Raw genomic sequence first — 22,994 nt, forward strand, 5'->3', positions numbered from 1 at the left:
GACAGGGCTGGGTCCCAGGGTGGCTGGCTGTGTGGCCCTGGGGGATATAGGGCTGGTGCCCATCTGCTGATGGGTAGCTAAGCCCCCAGCACTAATAGGCTAGAGGGAGGACTCCGGAATGGTGCTTGCTAGCACTAGTGTCTTCGTGGTAGAACAAGTACCTCAAAATGGCCGCCATCAGTATCTATGTGCCCTGGGGGACCCCATTTGCCTCTTGCCTCTCTAGGACTCTCTAAGATCAGCAAGTAGGTCTGACCCAGGGTCCTTTCAAATTACTGCCTCTGCCCTGGGTCTAGGAGCCTGTGAGATTTTGCTTGTGCCCTTTAAGAGCAGAGTCTGTATTTCCTTCAGCCCTCTGGCTCTCCCCTATGCAATCCCCACTGACTTTCAAAGCGAGACCTTCTGTGGACTCATCTTCTCTATGCAGGACCTCTGGGCTGGAGCCCAGTGTAGGACTCAGACCCTTCACTCCTTGGGGAGAACCTCCACAATTGTAATTACCCTCCAGTTTGTGGGTGTTGACTAAACTGCATCTTTGCCCCTCCTACCAGTCTCCTGTGGCTCCTTCTTTATATCTTTAGTTGTAGAAAATCTTTTCTGCTAGCCTTCAGGTTGTTCTCATATAGTTGTTTTGTAAATAGGTGTAATTTTGGTGTACCCAAAATGGGAGGAGGTGAGCTCAGAGCCTTCCTACTCTACCACCTTGGTCACACCAAAGCTTAGATTATTGATCTTAGATCTCTTTTCTTTCCTAATATATGTATTCAATACTGTTCCAAATATCCCTCTCTACACTCCTATCGCTGCATCTCACAAGTTTTCATAAGTTGTATTTTCATTTAGTTCAAAATATTTTAAAATTTCTCCTTTGACCCATGTGTTATCATAGAAGCAAGTTGTTCAATCTCCAAGTATTTGAGGATTTCCCAGTTATCTTTCTGTTATTGATTTCTAGTTTAATTCCATTGCGGTCTGAATGCAGACATTGCATGATTTCTGTTCTTTAGAATTTGTTAAGGTATGTTTTATGGCCCATAATGTTTTCTATCTTGATGAATACAGGATATTTCATGCAAGCTTGAGAAGAATGTGTATTCTGGTGTTATTGGATGAAGTAGTCTATAATTATATCCAATTAATTGGTGATACTATTTTTTTTTGAATTTTTGAAATTTATTTAATTTATTTTTTTATACAGCAGGTTCTTATTAGTTATCCATTTTATACATATTAGTGTATACATGTCAATCCCAATCTCCCAATGCATCACACCACAACCACCCCCCCGGCCACTTTCCCCCCTTGTTGTCCATACGTTTGTTCTCTACATCTGTGTGTCTATTTCTGCCTTGCAAACCAGTTCATCTGTACCATTTTTCTAGGTTCCACATATATGCGTTAATATACGATATTTGTTTTTCTCTTTCTGACTTACTTCACTCTGTATGACAGTCTCTAGATCCATCCACGTCTCTACAAATGACTCGATTTCCTTCATTTTTGTGGCTGAGTAATATTCCATTGTATATATGTATCACATCTTCTTTATCCATTCGTCTGTTCATGGGCATTTAGGTTGCTTCCATGACCTGGCTATTGTAAATAGTGCTGCAATGAACATTGGGGTGCATGTGTCTTTTTGAATTATGGTTTTCTCAGGGTATATGCACAGTAGTGGGACTGCTGGGTCATATGGTAGTTCTATTTTTAGTTTTTTAAGGAACCTCCATGCTGTTCTCCATAGTAGCAGTATTAATTTACATTCCCACCAACAGTGCAAGAGGGTTCCCTTTTCTCCACACCCTCTCCAGCATTTGTTGTTTGTGGATTTTCTGATGATGCTCATTCTAACTGGTGTGAGGTGATACCTCATTGTCATTTTGATTTGCATTTCTCTAATAATTAGTGATGTTGAGCAGCTTTTCTTGTGCTTCTTGGTCATCTGTATGTCCTCTTTGGAGAAATGTCTATTTAGGTCTTCTGCCCATTTTTGGATTGGGTTGTTTGTTTTTATAAAAATTGAGCTGCACGAGCTGTTTATATATTTTGGAGATTAATCCTTTGTCCGCTGACTCATTTGCATATCCTTTCTCCCACTCTGAGGGTTGTCTTTTTGTCTTGTTTTTAGTTTCCTTTGCTTTGCAAAAGCTTTTAAGTTTCATAAGGTCCCATTTAATTTTGTTTTTATTTCCATTACTCTAGGAGGTGGATCAAAAAATATCTTGCTGTGATTTATGTCAAAGAGTGTTCTTCCTATGTTTTCCTCTAAGAGTTTTATAGTGTCTGGTCTTACATTTAGGTCTCTAATCCATTTTGAGTTTATTTTTGTGTATGGTGTTAGGGAGTGTTCTAATTTCATTCTTTTACATGTAGCTGTCCAGTTTTCCCAGCACCACTTATTGAAGAGACTGTCTTTTCTCCATTGTATATCCTTGCATTTTTGTCATAGATTAGTTGACTATATGTGTGTGGGTTTATCTCTGGGCTTTCTATCCTGTTCCATTGATCTATATTTCTGTTTTTGTGCCAGTACCATATTGTCTTGATTACTGTAGCTTTGTAGTATAGTCTGAAGTCAGGGAGTCTGATTCCTCCAGCTCCATTTTTTTCCCCTCAAGATTGCATTGGCTATTCAGGGTCTTTTGTGTCTCCATACAAATTTTAAGATTTTTTGTTCCAGTTCTGTAAAAAATGCCATTGGTAATTTGATAGGGATTGCGTTGACTCTGTAGATTGCTTTGGATACTATAGTCATTTTCACAATATTGATTCTTCCAATCCAAGAACATGGTATATCTCTCCATCTGTTCGTGTCATCTTTGATTTCTTTCATCAGTGTCTTATAATTTTCTGAGTGCGGGTCTTTTACCTTCTTAGGTAGATTTATTCCTAGGTATTTTGTTCTTTTTGTTGTGATGATGAATGGAATTGTTTCCTTAATTTCTCTTTCTGATCTTTTGTTGTTAGTGTGTAGGAATGCAAGAGATTTCTGTGCATTAATTTTGTATCCTGCAACTTTACCAAATTCATTGATTAGCTCTAGTAGTTTTCTGGTGGCGTCTTTAGGATTCTCTATGTATAGTATCATGTCATCTGCAAACAGTGACAGTTTTACTTCTTTTCCAATTTGTATTCCTTTTATTTCTTTTTCTTCTCTGATTGCCATGGCTAGGACTTCCAAAACTATGTTGAATAATAGTGGTGAGAGTGGACATCCTTGTCTTGTTCTTGATCTTAGAGGAAATGCTTTCAGTTTTTCACCACTGAGAATGATATTTGCTGTGGGTTTGTTGTATATGGCCTTTATTATGTTGAGGTAGGTACCCTCTATGCCCACATTCTGGAGAGTTTTTTTGATCATAAATGGGTGTTGAATTTTGTCAGAAGCTTTTTCTGCATCTATTGAGATGATCATATGGGTTTTATTCTTCACTTTTGCGGGGGGCATTAAAGGTCACCAGGCGTTTTATTGCAGTTAAAGCAGACTCGGACAGGATGGTCCCAGCCTCAAGAGGGGACAGCCCAGTGGTCATGGGAACACTCATCACAGAAGCCCTGTCTGCAGGCCCAGCAGTGGTACTTGGAAAGCTTGACGCTGAACCCCTTCTGGCAGTTGTGGTAGTGCAGGATCTCATGGTCTGGTACCCAGTACACCGGCCTGGCCGCATCCTTCACCAAACCTAGTGGTATGTCATTGGCCGTCACCACAGCTCCCAAAGTGTTCTGCATGGACTTGCGCACCTTCCGAACAATCAGCGTCCCGCCCTCATCACCCACCTGTGCCTCAGTAACTTCTAACTGAGAATTCCTGGCTTCATAGCAGTTGTCACACACCCACACGGGCACAGGGCCCCAGCCCCGCTCCGGCACTGGCCGGGTTGTGGGTGAACAGCTGTCACAGAAGCCCTCCCCCCAGGCCCGGCAGTGATGCTTGGTGTCATTATCTTTAAAGGGTGTAGCACACTTGTTGCAGCTCAGGATCTGGGAGTTGGGCCTCCAGTAGGCAGGGGCGATCTGGTCTGTCAGCCAGGACGTCACAACCTTGGTGGGCCCAAGGCTAAGCTCAGACACCGACTGAGCCATGAAGTTCATCCCATCCAAGAGGCGCTGGGCAGCATTGTTGTTGTCCTTCAGAAATCCATCAGTTCCAGGCCACACATGCACAATCTCTGTCTGCACCACTGTGTCCACAGGATACTGGTTCCCAAACCAGTACTGCCGGCTACGATAGACCACGCCGCAGTTGGGACATTCGATTACGTACCCAGACCAGGCATATTTTGTGAGACCCATCCAGGGGGAGTCGGTTGAAGCAGCCGTCTTGGGCACCACGCTGACTTCATTGCCTCTCTCGTAGCAGGCCTTGCAGGTAAAAACCCGGTTGTCATACTGGTGAGAGTATCTGCAGCGGCTTTTGGCTTCACGAGGTACTCCTTCTTTCCCGTGATTCATGCTGTTCTTACATGCAGCCCCACAGCTGAGGCCCAGGACGGAGCAGGTGAAGTACTCATCTGGAAAAAGGGAGCCGTGTGCCATCTCGTCATCGATCGGGGAGCTCACCGCTGAAGCGGTCGCTGAGGTCCTTCAGAGCTTTGAAGATGGTCCCCGGGTGCCGGGGAGAACGGGTGTTGTTATTCTCTAGTTGTTGCTCCAAAGCACGCCGAAGACCAGAAAAGTCCGTGGGAGGATTGTATGTCCTCGTTCCCTTGTAACGAATAGAACTGAAGGCTTCAGGGAAGCGGCCCAGCTTCCGGAACCGGTCCTGGATGAGCTTCTTGGGCACCTCGGAGGGGCGATTAGAGTCTAGCAGCTGAGTGTGCACAGTCTCATGGAAAACGATAACAGCAGGGCCCAGGGTGGACAGGGGGACATCCAGGCCACAGCGGGCAGTGGTAGCCTTGAGCTCCTTGGTGAAGTGCTTCAGATAAGCTTCTGAGGCGTCCCCAAGGAACTTGAAGAGGTCATTGTGCAGCCAGTCTGCATGAGTTCGATAGATGACGAGGTCTGAAATGGCCAGGACCTTAAGCAGCAGCCGTGTTCTCTGGCTTAGATTCTCTGTAGCCCACAAGAGCCCTTCTGTGTCTATCACTGCTACTTTGTGGACTGGATCATATGCCGCCCACACTCCAACAGTGCAGGACTCCTGGGCAGGGGAGGTTTTGAAGACTTCCCGGCCACAAAAGAAAGTGTGGTTGAGGGTATGAGCCTTCTCATCCCCAGTATTTCCAAAAATGGAAACCACTTTCAGATGCTGATAGGATTTGCATCCAATTTCCTAATAAAGTCCTCTTCATTCGTTACCTGAATTTCTTCATTCTCATCTACTAGGAGGAAACTCACAACCTTCTCAGTCATCTTCTTTGTCTTGGTGTCCTCATCCATCCCTTCTTCCTCCAGCAATGCCTGGACCTTAGCCACATGGTACACAGTAACAGGGTGCCTCCTTTTGTTACCCCCAGAATGAGTCCTCTCTGGCACTCCAGGCACAAGTTGATTTTACAGGTCTGGCACCTCACGTCTGCCGTCTGCTTCATACCTGGAGAACGCCCACTGGGGTCCTTGCAGGGGTCACAGTAAGGGATGTGGCCAGCTTTGAGTCTGATCCGCTCATGGTTTCTCAGGCGCTCCTGCCGCTGGAGCTTCTCCTAGCAGCGGAGACACTGCAGGCTGCAGCACTCATCACACTGGGAGACGGCTTCATCAGTCCCGCTGCAGGTGTAACTCTCCTGGCACAACAGCCCAGGGTTCAGGCCCTTCTCTGCTGGGGAAGTCTGCGCACTCATATTCAGACTGGGAAGGAAAGCACCTACCATATAACAGTACCTGGGCTTTCCCCAGAAGTGAAGACAAAGGCATTGAGTCTGAAGACTGAGCACAGCCTCCACAGGGCTCTGAACACCCTTAAAAAAATGTTTTTAAAAAAACATTCGATGTCCTATCAGAATTCTTCACACATTTACAAACGTTCAGATGTTTAATTTTCTGCTGCCAAGCCTCCTGGATCAGCAGCAATGTTGACTTGGCTTGATAGTTTCATCCTCCATAAAGTGCAGGCAAATATGTGGTTAAAATTAACTTGAGAGGGTCTGTTATGGCTATCTGAGAGAGATCTGATGGGTTCACTGAGGTGGGCGCATGCATGGGGCCTCAGACACAAGGTTTTGGTAATGAAAGAGAGTGGTCAGGAACTTTTCAATATTATCCAGCTTAAGTCAGTATTTCAGAGGATACCTCGACGCCTCTCTCCAGCCGGGGATTCCTCACCCTTCCTTCTTTCCGGACAACACCACCACAACCCGAGGGGCAGCAGCAAGGTCTAAGAACAAAGAAGGGCACCCCAAATCCCCCCAACGCTGGCAGAGGCCAGAGCCGCATCCATTGTTTATACCACCCCCACCTCCCCCCCCTTCCTTCCGGGGGCAGAGGGAGCTCCAGGGCTATCACTTGTCCGGTGCAGGGCCATGCCCTTCCCTCCCCAACCGCAGTGTCCCGGGAACCCTACCAAGAAGCAGCTCTGCTGTGGCGAGGAAGCGTCAGGGGATCCCGGGGCCCCGGTGGAGGTGTGGGCTGTTCCTCAGGGCACCAGTGGGTCCATCCTCATCTCCATTTCCATCCCCCTCCTCCGTCACTGCCTCCTGGGGTTCCTCCTCTCCTGTTGTCAGTTAGGATCAGCTGATGCGAGTGAACTTCTCCCTGCTCCCAATTTGTTAATATGGTGTATCACACTGATTGATTTGTGTATATTGATACGCAATATAAATATTTTGCATCCCTGGGATAAATCCCACTTGATTATGGTGTATGATCCTTTTAATGTGTTGTTGGATTCTGTTTGCTAGTATTTTGTTGAGGAATTTTGCATCTATATTCATCAGTGATATCGGTCTGTAATTTTCTTTTTTTGTAGTATCTTTGTCTGGTTTTGGTATCAGGGTGATGGTGGCCTCATAGAATGAGTTTGGGAGTGTTCCTTCCTCTGCAATTTTTTGGAAGAGGTTGAGAAGGATAGGTGTTAGCTCTTCTCTAAATGTTTGGTAGAATTCACCTGTGAAGCCATCTGGTCCTGGACTTTTGTTTGTTGGAAGATTTTTAATCACGGTTTCAATTTCATCACTTGTGATTTGTCTGTTCATATTTTCTGTTTCTTTCTGGTTCAGTCTTGGAAGCTTATACCTTTCTAAGACTTTGTCCATTTCTTCCAGGTTGTCCATTTTATTGGCATACAGTTGCTTGTAGTAGTCTCTTAGGATGCTTTGTATTTCTGTGGCGTCTGTTGTAACTTCTCCTTTTTCATTTCTAATTTTATTGATTTGAGTCCTCTCCCTCTTTTTCTTGATGAGTCTGGCTAATGGTTTATCAATTTTGTTGTTTATCTTCTCAAAGAACCAGCTTTTAGTTTTATTGATCTCTTTACTATTGTTTTCTTTGTTTCTATTTCATTTATTTCTGCTCTGATCTTTATGATTTCTCTTCTTCTACTAACTTTGGGTTTTGTTTGTTCTTCTTTCTCTAGTTCCTTTAGGTGTAAGGTTAGATTGTTTATTTGACATTTTTCTTGTTTCTTGAGGTAGGCTTGTATTGCTATAAACTTCCCTCTTAGAAATGCTTTTGCTGCATCCCATAGGTTTTGGATCATCGTGTTTTCGTTGTCATTTGTCTCTAGGTATTTCTTTATTTCCTCTTTGATTTCTTCAGTGATCTCTTGGTTATTTAGTAACGTATTGTTTAACCTCCATGTGTCTGTGTTTTTTAGGTTTTTTTCCCTATAATTGATTTCTAATCTCATAGCATTGTGGTCAGAAAAGATGCTTGATATGATTTCAATTTTCTTAAATTTACTGAGGCTTAATTTGTGACCCAAGATGTGATCTATCCTGGAGAATGTTCCTTGCACACTTGAGAAGAAAGTGTAATCTGTTTTTGGATGGAGTGTCCTATAAATACCAATTAAATCTTTCTGGTCTATTGTGTCATTTAAAGCTTGTGTTTCCTTATTAATTTTCTGTTTGGATAATCTGTCCACTGGTGTAAGTGAAGTGTTAAAGTCCCCCACTATTATTGTGTTACTGTTGATTTCCTCTTTTATAGCTGTTAGCAGTTGCCTTAGATATTGAGGTGCTCCTATGTTGGATGCATATATATTTATAATTGTTATATCTTCTTCTTGGATTGATCCCTTGATCATTATGTAGTGTCCTTCCTTGTCTCTTTATTTAACATTCTTTATTTTAAAGTCTGTTTTATCTGATATGAGTATTGCTACTCCAGCTTTCTTTTGATTTCCATTTGCATGGAATATCTTTTTGCACCCCCTCACTTTCAGTCTGTATGTGTCCCTAGGTCTGAAGTGGGTCTCTTGTAGACAGCATATATATGGGTCTTGTTTTTGTATCCATTCAGCGAGCCTGTGTCTTTTGGTTGGCACATTTAATCCATTCACTTTTAATGTAATTATCGATATGTATGTTCCTATTACCATTTTCTTAATTGTTATGGGTTTGTTTTTGTAGGTCCTTTTCTTGTCTTGTGTTTCCCACTTAGAGAAGTTCCTTTAGCATTTGTTGTAGAGCTGGTTTTGGGGTGCTGAATTCTCTTAGCTTTTGCTTGTCTGTAAAGCTTTTGATTTCTCCGTTGAATCTGAATGAGATCCTTGCTGGGTAGAGTAATCTTGGTTGTAGGTTCCTCCCTTTCATCACTTTAAACATATCATGCCACTCCCTTCTGGCTTACAGAGTTTCTGCTGAGAAATCAGCTGTTAACCTTATGGGAGTTGCCTTTTATGTTATTTGTCGTTTTTCCCTTGTTGCTTTCAAAAATTTTTCTTTGTCTTTAATTTTTGTCAATTTGATTACTGTGTGTCTCGGCATGTTTCTCCTTGAGTTTATCCTGCCTAGGACTCTCTGTGCTTCCTGGACTTGGGTGGCTATTTCCTTTTCCATGTTATGGAAGTTTTTGACTATAATCTCTTCAAATATTTTTGGGTCTTTTCTCTCTCTCTTCTCCTTCTAGGACCCCTGTAATGCGAATGTTGTTGCATTTAATGTTGTCCCAGAGGTCTGTTAGGCTGTCTTCATTTCTTTTCATTCTTTTTTCTTTATTCTGTTCCATGGAGTGAATTCCACCATTGTGTCTTCCAGGTCACTTATCCGTTCTTCTGCCTCAGTTATTCTGCTATTGATTCCTTCTAGTGTATTTTTGATTTCAGTTATTGTATTGTTCATCTCTGTTTGTTTGTTCTTTAATTCTTCTAGGTGTTTTTTCTTTAATTTTTCTAGGTCTTTGTTAAACATTTCTTGCATCTTCTCGATCTTTGCCTCCATTCTTTTTCCGAGATCCTGGATCATCTTCACTATCATTATTCTGAATTCTTTTTCTGGAAGGTTTCCTATCTCCATTTCATTTAGTTGTTTTTCTGGGGTTTTATCTTTTTCCTTCATCTGGTACTTAGCCCTCTGCCTTTTCATCTTGTCTATCTTTTTGTGAATGTGGTTTTAGTTCCACAGGTTGCAGGATTGTAGTTTTTCTTGCTTCTGCTCTCTGCCCTTTGGTGGATGAGGCTATCTAAGAGGCTTGTGCAAGTTTCCTGATGGGAGGGACTGGTGGTGGGTAGAGCTGGCTGTTGCTCTGGTGGGCAGAGCTCAGTAAAACTTTAATCTGCTTATCTGCTGATGGGTGGGGCTGGGTTCCCTCCCTGTTGGTTGTTTGGCCTGAGGCGACCCAACACTGGAGCCTACCTGGCTCTTTGGTGGGGCTAATGGTGGACTCCGGGAGGGCTCACACCAAGGAGTACTTCCCAGAACTTCTGCTGCCAGTGTCCTTGTCCCCACGTTGAGACACAGCCACCCCCCACCTCTGCAGGAGACCATCCAACACTAGCAGGTAGGTCTGGTTCAGTCTCCTGTGGGGTCACTGCTCCTCCTCCTGGGTCCCAATGTGCACACTACTTTGTGTGTGCCCTGCAAGGGTGGAGTCTCTGGTTCCCCCAGTCCTGTCGAAGTCCTGCAATCAAATCCCACTAGCCTTCAAAGTCTGATTCTCTAGGAATTCCTCCTCCTGTTTCCAGACCCCCAGGTTGGGAAGCCTGACGTGGGGCTCAGAACCTTCACTCCAGCGGGTGGACTTCTGTGGTATAAGTGTTCTCCGTTTGTGAGTCAACCACCCTGCGGTTATGGGGTTTGATTTCATTGTGATTGTGCCCCTCCTACTGTCTCCTTTGGCTTCTCCTGTGGCTTCTCCTTTGTCTTTGGTTGTGGGGTATCTTTTTTGGTGAGTTCCAGTGTTTTCCTGTCAATGATTGTTCAGCAGTTAGTTGTGATTCCGGTGCTCTCGCAAGAGGGAGTGAGCGCACATCCTTCTACTCCGCCATCTTGAACCAATCTTCACTATTTTTTTTAAATGGTAACTTTATAATATATATATATATATATGTATATTCTTAATTATATTATTTATTTTTGGCTGCACTGGGTCTTCATTGCTGCGCGCGGGCTTCCTCTAGTTGTGGCAAGCGAGGGCTGCTCTTCATTGCGGTGTGTGGGCTTCTGATAGCAGTGGCTTCTCTTGTTGTGGATCACAGGCTCTAGGTGCATGGGCTTCTGTCGTTGTGGCACACGGGGTCAGTAGTTACGGCTCATGGGCTGTAGAGTGCAGGCTCAGTAGTTGTGGCGCACGGGCTTAGTTGCTCTGTGGCATGTGGGATCTTCCCAGGCCAGGGCTCAAACCCATGTCCCCTCCATTGGCAGATGGACTCTTAACCACTGTGCCACCAGGGAAGTCCAAATCATAGTTATTTTTAATTGCTGGTCTGATCATTCCAACATGTCTGCCACTTCTGACTCTGGTTCTGTTGCTTGATGTGTCTCTTCAAATTTTTTTTTTCCTTCTAGTATGCCTAGTAATTCTTTTTTGAAAGCTGGATATGAGACATGAGGTACTGGGTAGAGGAGCAGTAATAAACAGGCATTTAGTAGTGCTGGCCAGGTGTGGAAAGTGAGAAGTGCTCTTTTGTCCTGTGGTCTGTCTTTTAGTGAACTTGACAAGTTCACACTGCCCAGTCTAGCCCACCTCTCTGCTGGGACAGGATGGCTAGAGGGGGCTGGAGTTGGGTGTCTCCCTCTCCCTAGGTCGTTTAGGTTCTATAAAACCCAAATAGGTTCGCTGTGCTAAAAGTTTCTTTTGAGGGCAGGCCTCCTGAGGAACAGTGCACTCTGGCTGCTTTTCCGCTCTCTCTAGCCACAGAGATTTTCTCCAGCTGTACTGCGAGGACCGAGTACAGCTCCTAGAGGAAGAACTCAGAACTGTGGGCACACCCTGCCAAAGCCGGGCTCCCCTGAAGTTCTTCACTCTTGGACCTGTCCACCCTGAGCCTCCAGCAACTGGTCAGTTACAGTTTAGCTTTTCCTGTACTGGTACTGGCTCCACTGAGGTTTCTGCTCACAGGTTTCTACTCAGTTAGGTTGTGATATTTTGTATTCACCTGTCTGTCTCTCTAAATTTTGGAGGCAGCAGTTTGCCCTGTGGTCTCAGTTCTCAGATGTATCTAAGAAGAGCTGTTGGTTTTCAGTTTGTTCACATTTTTACTTGTTAACATAGAATGGCTGCTTCCAAGCTCCTTATATGCCAGACTGGAAACCAGAAGTCTCAACCGTTTATTTTTTTCCTTATGTTTTTCATTTAGTAGAAAAGCAGTGTGACATTAAGAAAACATTTTAAATCTCCATAAGATGACCTGTCATGTTTTCAGTTATCCGCATTCTTTTCCAGTCTTTGTTCACATGCATGCATGTTTTACTTCGCTATTACCACTGTAAACAGAGAAAAGTTTTCACTATGTTTGTTGAGCATAGCTATCTTTAAAATTTTTGCTTAATATTCCACCTGGTTTGTATATATTTTCATAGCTTTCTTCATATTGGATGTTAGATATTGTTTGTTTCCAGCTTTCATCTACTGGGTCTTATTCTTCAGTTTTAGCTAGCATCCACTTGTTAAACATTAAGTGCTTTACATCAGGTATTTTCACTTCCAGCTTGTAGATGAAGAAGTTGAAGCTTCGTTGTGTTAAATAACTTATCCAAGCTTATATAATGAGTCAGTATCAGAGGCAGGATTTACTTTTTTTTTTTTGGCTGTGCCACGCAGCATGAGGAATCTTACTTCCCCAACCAGGGATCAAACCTGTACCCCCTGCAGTGGAAGTATGGAGTCCTAACCACTGGACCACCAGGGAATTCCCAGATCCAGGATTTCAAATCAGACATTTTAAAACTCAAAAGCCCGTATTCTTTACTTCCATAGTATGCTGTCATTTCAACTGACTTTTTTCTTATTTAAATGACTTCCTAAGATAAAGTCCCAGAAGAATACTGTTTGTGATTTATAATATGAATTATTAAACTTCTTTCCCAATAAGAAAGTACTATTATAATCACTTTACTAGTTTATTTTTTTTCCAAATTTAATATTTTAAAATAGTGCAAGTTAATGTTTATTTTGTATATAAGTTCAAAGTTTTTCAAAGTGTTTGTTTATGATTTGTTTTCTTCTTTAAATCTGTTCTTGTTTATTGCCTATTTATAAGTTTTGTCTTGATGTTTATATTTTGCATGTAAATTTTAATTTATCAATCTGTTTCTTCTATTATTTTAACTGCTTCAAATTTTAGAAAGTTGTTTCATCAAACCCTTGATAGCCAATTATAATTTATTCTAGTTTTCCTAACATTCAACATGTAACTCCTGATTTTGAGTTTGTTTTTGTATATAGTGTAAGGTGTTTAATCTTATTTCCAAATTGTTGTTCAGTCATCCCAAAATCACTTATTCAATCAAACTTTTCCTCTTGCTGTTCTGAGTGTGGTGGCATACAGAGAACTACCAGTAAGGCGCACAAATAATTACCAGTCTGTCCAAAGCAGAAGAAAACAAAAATGCTCAGTGCCTCTAGGAAGAGAGGCGAAAGCAGAGATACTGACCATTTCTCTGCCATTTACCATGCCCTGCATGGAGTCGGCCACGTTTGTGAGTAGGGCTAAGGTCACTCTCATTCTTGATCATGTGCTGCCCTCTAATTGCACTGTGGGTCACCTACAGCTTGCCACCATGCTTGTGTCGAGAGCATCCTCCACAGGTACTCAGAGGGACAGCATCTGGACCCATTTGCCTGCCTTTTGCTGTTTCTCTCTTGGTGAGCTTGACTGTGCCTCTCCCCAGCAGATACTTCCTGGACCCTCCATAGGAGAAGGTGGCCTTTGGCATGTTTTCTCTAGTGCTGTATTTTACCTTAGATTTTTTTGTTGTTTCTTTCACTCTTTCTACTATCATTCATTCTCAGTGTTTCCAGACTATCCTGTTAGGGATTGTTCTTTTGACTTGGGGACCACGGTTTCCTGGCTCTAATACCCATTCCATTGTCCTCCACGCTCTGCATGCAGGGCATCCTCACCATCTTGCTGGTCCTGTGATCTGGGTGTTTTAGTCCCGAGCACTGGCAGACGAGAGCACAGAGGTGATGGGACGTGGTGTCATGATGTTTGGCCCACCATGCCCTTAGAGATGTTGTATCCACCATACATTTAATTCACAAAGAACCTTTGCATTGCCCTCACTTCTGAGCACATCTTCCCTGAAAAATTTGACCTGTGGTTCTAGGGCATCATATTTTCCATGTGCTAATTGTGTTTCTCCATGTCCAGTCTTCAGGTCCTCATTCCCTAGAAGGTGCTTCTTCTGATGACTCTAATTGAAGGTAGTCCAACAAAGAAATGGGGATGAAATTTCCCAAGGACTTTTTTTTTTTTTTTGTGGTACGCGGGCCTCTCACTGTTGTGGCCTCTCCCGTTGCTCCTGTTGTGGCCTCTCCTGTTGCGGAGCACCAGCTCCAGACGCGCAGGCTCAGCGGCCATGGCTCACGGGCCCAGCCGCTCCGCGGCATGTGGGATCTTCCCGGACCGGGGCACGAACCCGTGTCCCCTGCATCGGCAGGCGGACTCTCAACCACTGCGCCACCAGGGAAGCACCAGATAAGCTTTTGAGAAGAAATCTGATACACTTTTGCAGAATATAATTGGAAGATTTTTCAGATTACCTATAAATGTATAATTATATTTATAAATAATTATGTTAAAATTTTTAAATGAAAATTTATTTAAATTTATAAATATATTATACATTATTTACTTATTCATTTAATTCCTACATATTTCTTTATTCATCTTATGTAATTACCTAATGGAATATCTATCTCTTACCCCTGTTCTAGTCTTTTAAAATCAGGAACCTTATTTAAACAAATGAAAACCAGTAACAACCTAGTTCTACAGTGATGTTCCTGTCAAGGCAAAGACAAGCACTGAATCCTTTAACCGACCTGGACCAGATTGTTTTGGGGACTTTTTTCCCCCCAGTTTGAGTATTTAAATACTTTGCTGATCATTTCCACTAATGTGGTGGGAGCACTTTGAAATCTGCCCACATTCTCTCAGCCCTTTTGTTGGAGAATCACCTGGGAAATAAAGGTGATGGTTCTGACTCATGTCTTTCTTTGACACGAGGGGAAGATAGTGTCAGAATGTACCTGCCTTTACCCTCCAGCCCAGTGGCTCTGCAGGTGACCCCAGGCCAGGAGTATCAGCACCACCATCACCTGGGAACTCATTAGAAAATGCATATTCTAGGGCCCTACCCCAGGTCTGCTGAGTGAAAACTTCTGGGCAAGGGGTCCAGGGAACTGCACGTTCAAGCCCTTCAGGTGCCTCAGCGTCAGCGTCCCCATTTGAGAACCACTGCTCTGGTCTGACCAACCAGTCTCTCCCTTGTGAGGGTACTTTGAATTTCTGTTGAATTCTGCTGCAGCTGCAATGAAGACACCCCAGTGGTCTTTGAAGGTCTGACTGATAAATTACCCCCGTCTTCAACATGTACTGGGAGGGTTGGACCAGGAGACAGGAGAGTTGCTTTCCATTCTGTTCTCACCACTAACTAGTCCTGGAGGATTCCCTCTTCATGAAAATGGAATTTTACCATCTGCTTTCATTGCTTTATGTGACAGGAAGATAGAATCAAGCAGTGGATGTTAAAGTGGTTTGAAAACATTAACATGTAACAGAAAATGCAACGTGGCAGCCATGTGACACTTTGTCCCTTTGGATCCTTTACCTCAATAGATTTCCCTGTGAAGAGTGCTGTGCATCTACGGATGGGTTGCATTGCTTTGCACACCCACTCACATCTATGGGGTGTGCTGCTGTAAGAAATCACAGCCAATTTAGAACCTGTGAATACAGAAGATGAAACAGGTCCTAGGCACATGGCAAACAAAAAAATAGCTTTCATGAGACCCAAATCTTGGAAAATCAAATGTTGTCTAGTTTTTTCACTGTAAAAGAGTTAGGTGGGGAAAAAAGAGATAGATGAGGTGTTAGGAACGGAAAGGAGGAAAAAACATCCATTTACTTCTTAGGAATGACCCACTCTTGCGGCACTTCAGCGCAAATCCCCACGTGGGTAAGTGGTACTCCGTTGGCCCACAGGGTGGCAGTAGCGGACCTGGAGGGGTCTCTTCTTTGGAGCAGAGTCTCGTGGGCGCTCTTTTCCGTCTGCACAACCAAGTGAAGAAAAGAGACTTCTTCCATTAAACACCTGTGCATTTCAGGGGGAAGTTTTGTCTTAAATAATGAAGGTAATTTCCCATTTGAGGAAAAGAAAGGTGACATATTTAGGTTCAAGTGCCACGATTGCTCATTCGGTGTTCTAAGAGAAATTACTCCCGTCACCAGAAAGGGGCCCCAGTCCAAGGCCTGGTCCACGGTTACACTTTTGTATGTCACTCGCTTCTTGGAGGTAACAGCTGGAATGTTTTATAATAGTGTTTATTTTTACTTGTTGACAGTTTGCTTTATTTATTTATTTATGGCTGTGTTGGGTCTTCGTTTCTGTGCGAGGGCTTTCTCTAGTTGTGGCAAGCGGGGGCCACTCTTCATCGCGGTGCGCGGGCCTAGCACTATCGCGGCCTCTCTTGTTGCGGAGCACAGGCTCCAAATGCGCAGGCTCAGTAATTGTGGCTCACGGGCCCAGTTGCTCCTTGGCATGTGGAATCTTCCCAGACCAGGGCTCGAACCCGTGTCCCCTGCATTGGCAGGCAGACTCTCAACCACTGGGCCACCAGGGAAGCCCCTGGAATGTTTGTAAAAGAAAAATGACAATTTAGCAGTTCAGCCAGGAGTTTCTGGTAATTTACTCACTGTTCCATGTACGTTCAGCCTTGAACCTCAGCATCACCCTCACTCAGTTGCCACCTGACACACACCCCTGAGGCATCAGAGTCTTGGTGGTGGATGGTTTGCACGAAGCTGTTCAAGCTACAACACTGGGGGGCTTTACATTGTTCCAGGGCCGGTCATGGACCAGGTCACTAGGCACAGAGGCAGAGAACAAGAGGCTTTCTGGGAAATAAAGGTCTCTTTGGGGTTTCTTTAAATTCAGATTATGTAAGTTAGATGGAGATGGGCATTTCTCCTGCTTATGTAAAAGGATTTAAACAAGGAAATCACAAAACTCATGAGAATGGGTTTAGAACTATTTGGAACTTAACAGTATTTTTCATGGCATCCTGTCAAATACACATAGAAGCGTATACTGTGCTCGCTCCTAACGACTTAGCTGGTCCCTCAGCTTTGTTCCACAGGATATGACATTTCCTCTGCCAACTTCCCAATCATGGGGCTGTCATTCTCCTTCACAAGAGTGACAAGATCTTTTATTAAAACGATCAGTATGTCTATATATAAAATTTTAAGTGTATATACCTGCCTCTGAAATTATCTTATTAAGAATACCTTCATAATAATCCTTTCATTTTATTGCAAAAGACACTATTGTAATAGCATGGCTAGGAAGGAAACACAGCTTACTTTCAAGGTGACTCATTTAGGAAGATGGAAAACAAAAGTTCCTTGTGTGTAAAAATATCTAGTGATTGACATGTTACCAAATTTCCACAAAATAGATTGCCATGTAATTTAAGACTTTGATTTTTTTCCCTCATAGATCATAAGAACCCTCCTGACCAGGATTAGTGTCAGGGGAACATGTTTCTTTACGAACTGAGAAGCAGAGGCTTCTGTAGGGCGGTGAGAAGACCAGGATGCTTTTGCATGAAGATGTCACTCCAGCAGTGCTGTCCCCACCCCAGCAATCATTTCCTGGCTCAGCTCTCACTCTGCAGGCAGCGGGGAATTCTGAGCAGAGGAGCGTCTTGATTGACCCAGGGTTTAACCGGATCTCCACGGAGATGAGGCTGGAAGAGAGTGCGGCACTGTGGGAGCTGCCGGTTATCTCCCTCTGACTTCATTTTCTGCCGCCTTCCATGGTCCCTGGTCCTTGGTCCCTGGTCCCTGGTCCCTGGTCCCTGGTCCCAGGTCCCAGCCCACCGCTCTCCTTGCTGTTTCTTGAACCACCCGAAAGCTCCCACTCGGGCCTTTAGAGCGAGCAGCCTGCTGCCTGGAACCCTCTTCCCCCGGCACCCACGGGCCTCCTCTCGCACCTTCTTCGGACGCCGGCTTCTCCTGGAGCCCGTCCTGGTCTAAAACCTACCCCCACCCACGCCAGGCCCTCCCTGCCCCCTCCCCGTCTTTATGGCTCCTTCGTACTTATTGCCAAATGACACGTTAGGTGCAGTCAGTTGGCAATGACAATGGGGTTAACGTCCCAATAAACCCATCGTAAGTTGAAAATATCATGGGTCAAAAATTCATTTGATACACGCAGCCTCCCGGACATCCCAGCTCAGCCCCGCCCACCTCACACGTGCTCAGAACACTCACATTAGCCTGCACGTGGGCAGAACCCTCTAACGCAAGGCGTAGTTTATAATAAAGTGTTGACTATTTCACGGAGTTTATGGAATACTGCACTGAAAGGGAAGAACAGAATGGAGTGCGGGTCGGGATGGTTGTCAGTTTATCAGTTGCTCACCCCCGTGACTGGGGGCTGCAGCTGCCCTGCCCAGGATCAGAGAGAGGGTCGTACTACATGCCGGACCCCCCGGGAAAGTCCACATTCTGAATTCTGAGCACGGTTTCCACTGAACGCATATGGCTTTCGCACCATCGTAAAGTCGAACCATCATGAGTAGGGGGACGATCTGTGTTGATTGTGGCAGTTTCCGCATACATGGGGAGGGTCCACTTGGAAGGGCTAGGCGCCTTCACTGCTGGGTCCCCGATGCCTGCACCTCCGCAGGTATCACGTGGATGTCGAAGTGAGCGCGCTCCCGGCCCTGCCGTCTCCCGCCCCCCGCCCCCGCCTCAGTGGAGCTCAGGAAGCAGGATGTGGGAGCACACTGTCACCTCGGTGGTGCCTTCACGCTGGGCCCTTCCTGGAGTTTAGACTCCCGTCAAATGCCTACGATGGAAGGAGGTTCGTAGCTAGCTTTTCAGACTGAGCACACATCTCCAGCCACCATTCTGTTTATGGTCCAGGCCCTGCCCTGCTCTGCAGGTGGATCTGTTGCTGGATCGCCAAGAACCTCATGACTCCCAGGGAGACCCCGGCCCCTCAGCCACTCGGTGAGCGCGCCGTCCTGAGCCATCACCGGGCCACCTGTACCCTTGCATCCTGTCGCCTGCCAGCACCCCCTGCTGCCATCCAGGCCTTTCAAAGCCCCTGCCAGGAAGAGAGGGAAAACCAGAACACCACTCTTCAGCAAGGGTGCACTGTGGTGCCTATTTTTATTTTAATGACTCATTCTCTCCTACCTCATCAGGCTTGCTTCTTTCAAGGGGGAATACCTGGCTGAATCTGCATAACCCCTTATTATTGACCTACCTCTGTTCACGCAGAAATGATTGCCACTCACGGCTCTCCTACCAGGCTCTTTTTGTAAATAATCTAAATTTATTTTCTCAAAATAGAAAGAAAGGGGATATCTTGCTGGTTCCGCAATTTCCTTGTTTTGCTGGACTGCAAGGCCCTGAGATTTTATTTATTTATTTATTTATGGCTGCCTTGGGTCTTCATTGCTGTGCGTGGGCTTCAGTAGTTATGGCACGCGGGCTCAGTAGCTGTGGCGCACGGGCTTAGTTGCTCCACGGCATGTGGGATCTTCCCAGACCAGGGCTCGAACTCGTGCCCCCTGCATTGGCAGGCGGACTCTCAACCACTGCGCCGCCAGGGAAGCCCAGTCCCTGAGATTTAAACGAATGTTCTTTGTCCCCACATCAGCGGCATGCAGCTCTTAGCTGAGGAAGGAGGACCCCGCAAACGCCGCTCTCAGCTCCAGGACCTCCTGACCTGCCCCCACCAGGTCCTGGTTCATGTGCTCCCCCCACCACCCAGCCTTGTTTCCCCCCTCTTAGTGAGGCCATGGCCTTATACTTTAGAAATATTGCGAATTTGACTTTGAAGATGAAAGTTTTCCCCTCAAACCACTCCCCATTTATCATCATTCTGAAACCAGAGCTGGAATGGGAAACCGATTTTGAGACTTTAAAAATTATTCCCTGCTGGGACGTAGAGACTGTCATACAGAGTGAAGGAAGTCAGAAAGAGAGAAACAAATACCGTATATTAACGCATATATGTGGAAGCTAGAAAAATGGTACAGATGAACCGGTTTGCAGGGCAGAAATAGAGACACAGATGTAGAGAACAAACGTATGGACACCAAGGGGGGAAAGCGGGGCTGGGGGGATGAATTGGGAGATTGGGATTGACATATACACATTAATAGGTATAAAATAGATACCTAATAAGAACCTGCTGTATAAAAAAAATAAAATACAATTCAAAAAAATTATTCATTGCTGGTCTTCAGAGGCAAAATTCAGATAAGAGAGCTTATCAGTTATACTTCCGTTTCTACTCAAAAGCTCATGGCCGCTCACTCAAAGGCCTCTTGATCTGATCTTCCAACACCGCTTACAGTGCCCCAGACTGACGGCAGCACGCCTGGCATTTGGATGGAACATTTCTTCCCTGAGGAGAGAAGTGACAGTTTGAGACAGGGCGGGGTTGGGATGGAGAGCGCTGCCCACCCTGAGAAGTACCTGAGTTTGCGGGGATTCTGACTGAGCACCCCGAGTCCGTGGTCTGCTGCTGAAAATACTTATGGTTGCTTTTGTTTCTGGAACTTTGAGAGAAAAAGAAATTTGTGGTGGCCTGGGGGGTCTGGTTTTGAAATGCAAACACGGGGGTTCTGAGTCAGACTTGGGCAGGGTGGCATTTTGTCTTTAAAGAGCAGCAGTGTGGTTCCTCGATTTGTCTCTGCTGTCTTGACATTTAGTTGGATTCCTGGGCAATTGGTTGGCCCGGGCGCATCTCCACGGAGCATGGGGCCTGGCCTTGGCACTGCCTGGCAAGTCTGTGTGCTTGGGGAGGGACTGTGGCTGGGAGGCCAAGCCGATTTTCAAGGCAGAACTGTGTGTAAAAACACCCAGTGACACATAACTTTTAGAAATTAAAATGCCTATTCTTGGGAAAAAACGGCACACAGAAGTGTCATTGAAAGTTTACTTCTAATCTCTTACAGTAGGAACTACAAAGCTGAGTTTACTTTCTGGAAAATTCTAGTTTCTTTTCTAGAAAGTTGCATTTTATTACTGCAAAGGGATTTTATTTCCAGTGAGTATGCTTTTTTTGAGCAGGAGTTTTGGAGTCCCAGAGACAGAGGTTGAGAAGGTGATGGTGTGCAATGGCAATTCTCAAGTTCAAGGAGGGGGAAAAAGTCATGCTTTGATGGGGAGACTTCTTTTTGACGGTCCATAAACTGGCATTTAAGTAGAAGTCAGCAGTTTCTCTGCACCAAGTTAAAGAATGTGGGGCTGGGCAAAGGGAGGCTTACGCTTCATATTCATCACTAACCAGAGAAAGGCAGGGAGAATTGTGATCCATCAGGTTTTTATGGCTAAGATAGCCGAGCTGTATTATCAGGACCACGACAGTCCCAGCTGGTGTAGATGGCTGACCTGTAGTATGTTTGTGTGTACTGAGGGCAGGCGGTGGGGTGTGGAGTATGTCACAGAGTTTTCTAAAATAATTAGAATAGTTATTATTGCCTAAATCTGAAGTGTGCAACTAGAAGAGTCCTGCTGGGGAAGCAAATCGTGGCAAACATTGGGTCTGTTGTGGAAATGTTCTAAAACCAGACTGTTAACACAGTGAGCCATTTTAAACATAACTCACTACGTGTTTGGAGAGAAACACATACCCTCTTACTAGGAACCTGAAACTCTCTGAGCTGCAGCATCACAGCCGGTGAGTCTGATTGCCGGGATTAATCAATCACAGCTGCGCAAGCCCCAATCTTGGTGGGATTCTGGATTCAGCTGTTTTCTCCTTGCCCCATTGCGTTCTAGATTGATGGTCTGCATTATGTCTGGAGCCGGCCGTCAGCTCGCTCTTCTCCTCTGCGGCTGTTGCGTGGCTGCCCTGGGGGCCCAGGCCGAGGAGCGCTGCCCGGCTGAGCGTAACCAGGCTGCCCAGTACGTGGCTGCCGTGTACGAGCACCGGTCCATCCTGAGCCCGAACCCGCTGGCCCTCACCAGCCGCAAGCAGGCCTTGGAGCTCATGAACCAGAACCTCGACATCTATGAACAGCAAGTGACGATCGCAGCCCAAAAGGCAAGAAGCGCTCCCGGGTCAGCTTGTTTGCAGAGCAGGGCAGATTAGCCCTTGGTGTTGCGTTTCCCTCTGGGAAATCAGCCGGGCCGGTAAAGATGAGCTGAATGAGTCCGTTGGCTGGAGTCCTGCTATGAGAGGGTGGTCTGCATCAGCAGACCCTCCAGGGCTGGGAGGAGTGCAGAATTTGGGGCCTGCCCTAGACTTGCTGAGTCAGAATGTACATTTAGCAAGATTCCCCAGGTGATGCTTCCCCTCCGGCCTGGGAAGCCCAGGGCCAGGCACGTGGCAGCGCCAGAAGAATCGCTTGGGTGCTTGTAAACAAATGTGTGTGCCCGGCCCCCACGCCTGCAGAGTCAACTGGGGAGCACGTCGGGGCACTGGGATTTTTTGAGGTTCCCCGGTGGATTCAGATGTGCATAAACATCTGAAAGCCAGCAGGCACGATGGCCTCTCGTGCTCTCGGAGGCTTTCAAGGATAACTAAAGTAGTAAGCGGCCCCAGAGCTGTGTTTGCTGCCTCCCGACGACGTGGGGCTCCTTTCTGGTCCCCGCGCCAGACCCCGAAGCCTGAGAGCTCAGTCCAGACAGAACCCAGCCCAGCAGACAAAGGACGCCGGTGCCGCCTTTGTGAAGGCTTCCTGCGCGGCCCCTTTTCCGCTCCTGCCGGGAAGGGTGGGGCAGACGGGGAGGTGTGGGAGCCAGAAGTCTCTGTAGGAAAATGCCCTGCTGGGAGGGCAGTCTGGCCTTGAGCCCCGGCAGGGGTGCGGGGGGGACCTGCCCGGCTGCTTGAGGAAGCCCCGCTCCGCCCTGCCCGGGCAGCAGGCGGGCTCCCTGCGAGCAGAACGGCCGTGTCTGTGAGTTAAGCGGGCAGACTTGTGGTGCCTGCAGGTCCTGCCCAAACAGCCCCTGTCTCTGTTCAGGGTGGTCAGCACTGCCTGGACAACCACTGGCCGTCGCTACCTTTTAAAATGTAGCCTGTAGTACCTATATATGTAACACACAAATGCTGGAAGGGCGCTTAAAGGCCCGGTCCAGCTGTTCTGATGGGTGACACTGCTCTTTTTTTCCCAGCCCGACGTCCAGCTTCCCCTGGACGCCTCCAGTGGCCCAGGACTCACTGTCCACTTGAGGACAGTGGGAACTTCTGGAAAGGGCTTCCTTTCCATGAACAACAGTCAGCCTCCCTGTAACTGCCACCCATCGTCCTGTCCTCCTAGCCAAACAGAACAGACTGAATCCCATCCCACACACGCCATCTTTCCCAGATCTGAGGACGGCCCCAGCATCTCTCCCAGGCTGTGTCTCTCCAGTCCTATCCACAGTTCCTCGAGGGTTGCGGTTCCAGCCCTGTCCCCCAAGACTTTCCGGGTTACGTCTG

At 46.0% G+C, this 22,994-nt stretch overlaps 1 protein-coding gene and 1 pseudogene across 7 annotated transcripts in view; one reads left to right on the forward strand and one right to left on the reverse strand.

The window, feature by feature from the left end:
* The window catches only part of BTD (biotinidase), a 66,274-nt gene that overhangs the window by 20,532 nt on the left and 22,748 nt on the right, over positions 1-22,994 (forward strand). For 4 of the 7 annotated variants that reach the window (XM_060011507.1, XM_060011503.1, XM_060011506.1 and 1 more), the window contains exon 2: positions 21,353-21,617. In XM_060011507.1, coding sequence (XP_059867490.1) covers positions 21,357-21,617 — 261 coding nt within the window. In that variant the 5' untranslated portion in view covers positions 21,353-21,356. Of the gene's footprint in view, positions 1-9,685; positions 9,880-9,950; positions 10,147-10,180; positions 10,399-21,352; positions 21,618-22,994 lie in introns of those variants that run through there. The other 3 variants (XM_060011502.1, XM_060011505.1, XM_060011504.1) reach the window with 3 other exon arrangements.
* On the reverse strand, positions 3,433-6,653 carry LOC132424330 (zinc finger FYVE domain-containing protein 1 pseudogene; annotated as a pseudogene).

The sequence above is a fragment of the Delphinus delphis genome, chromosome 4, assembly GCF_949987515.2.
Source record: "Delphinus delphis chromosome 4, mDelDel1.2, whole genome shotgun sequence".
Taxonomy (NCBI): Eukaryota; Metazoa; Chordata; class Mammalia; order Artiodactyla; family Delphinidae; genus Delphinus; species Delphinus delphis.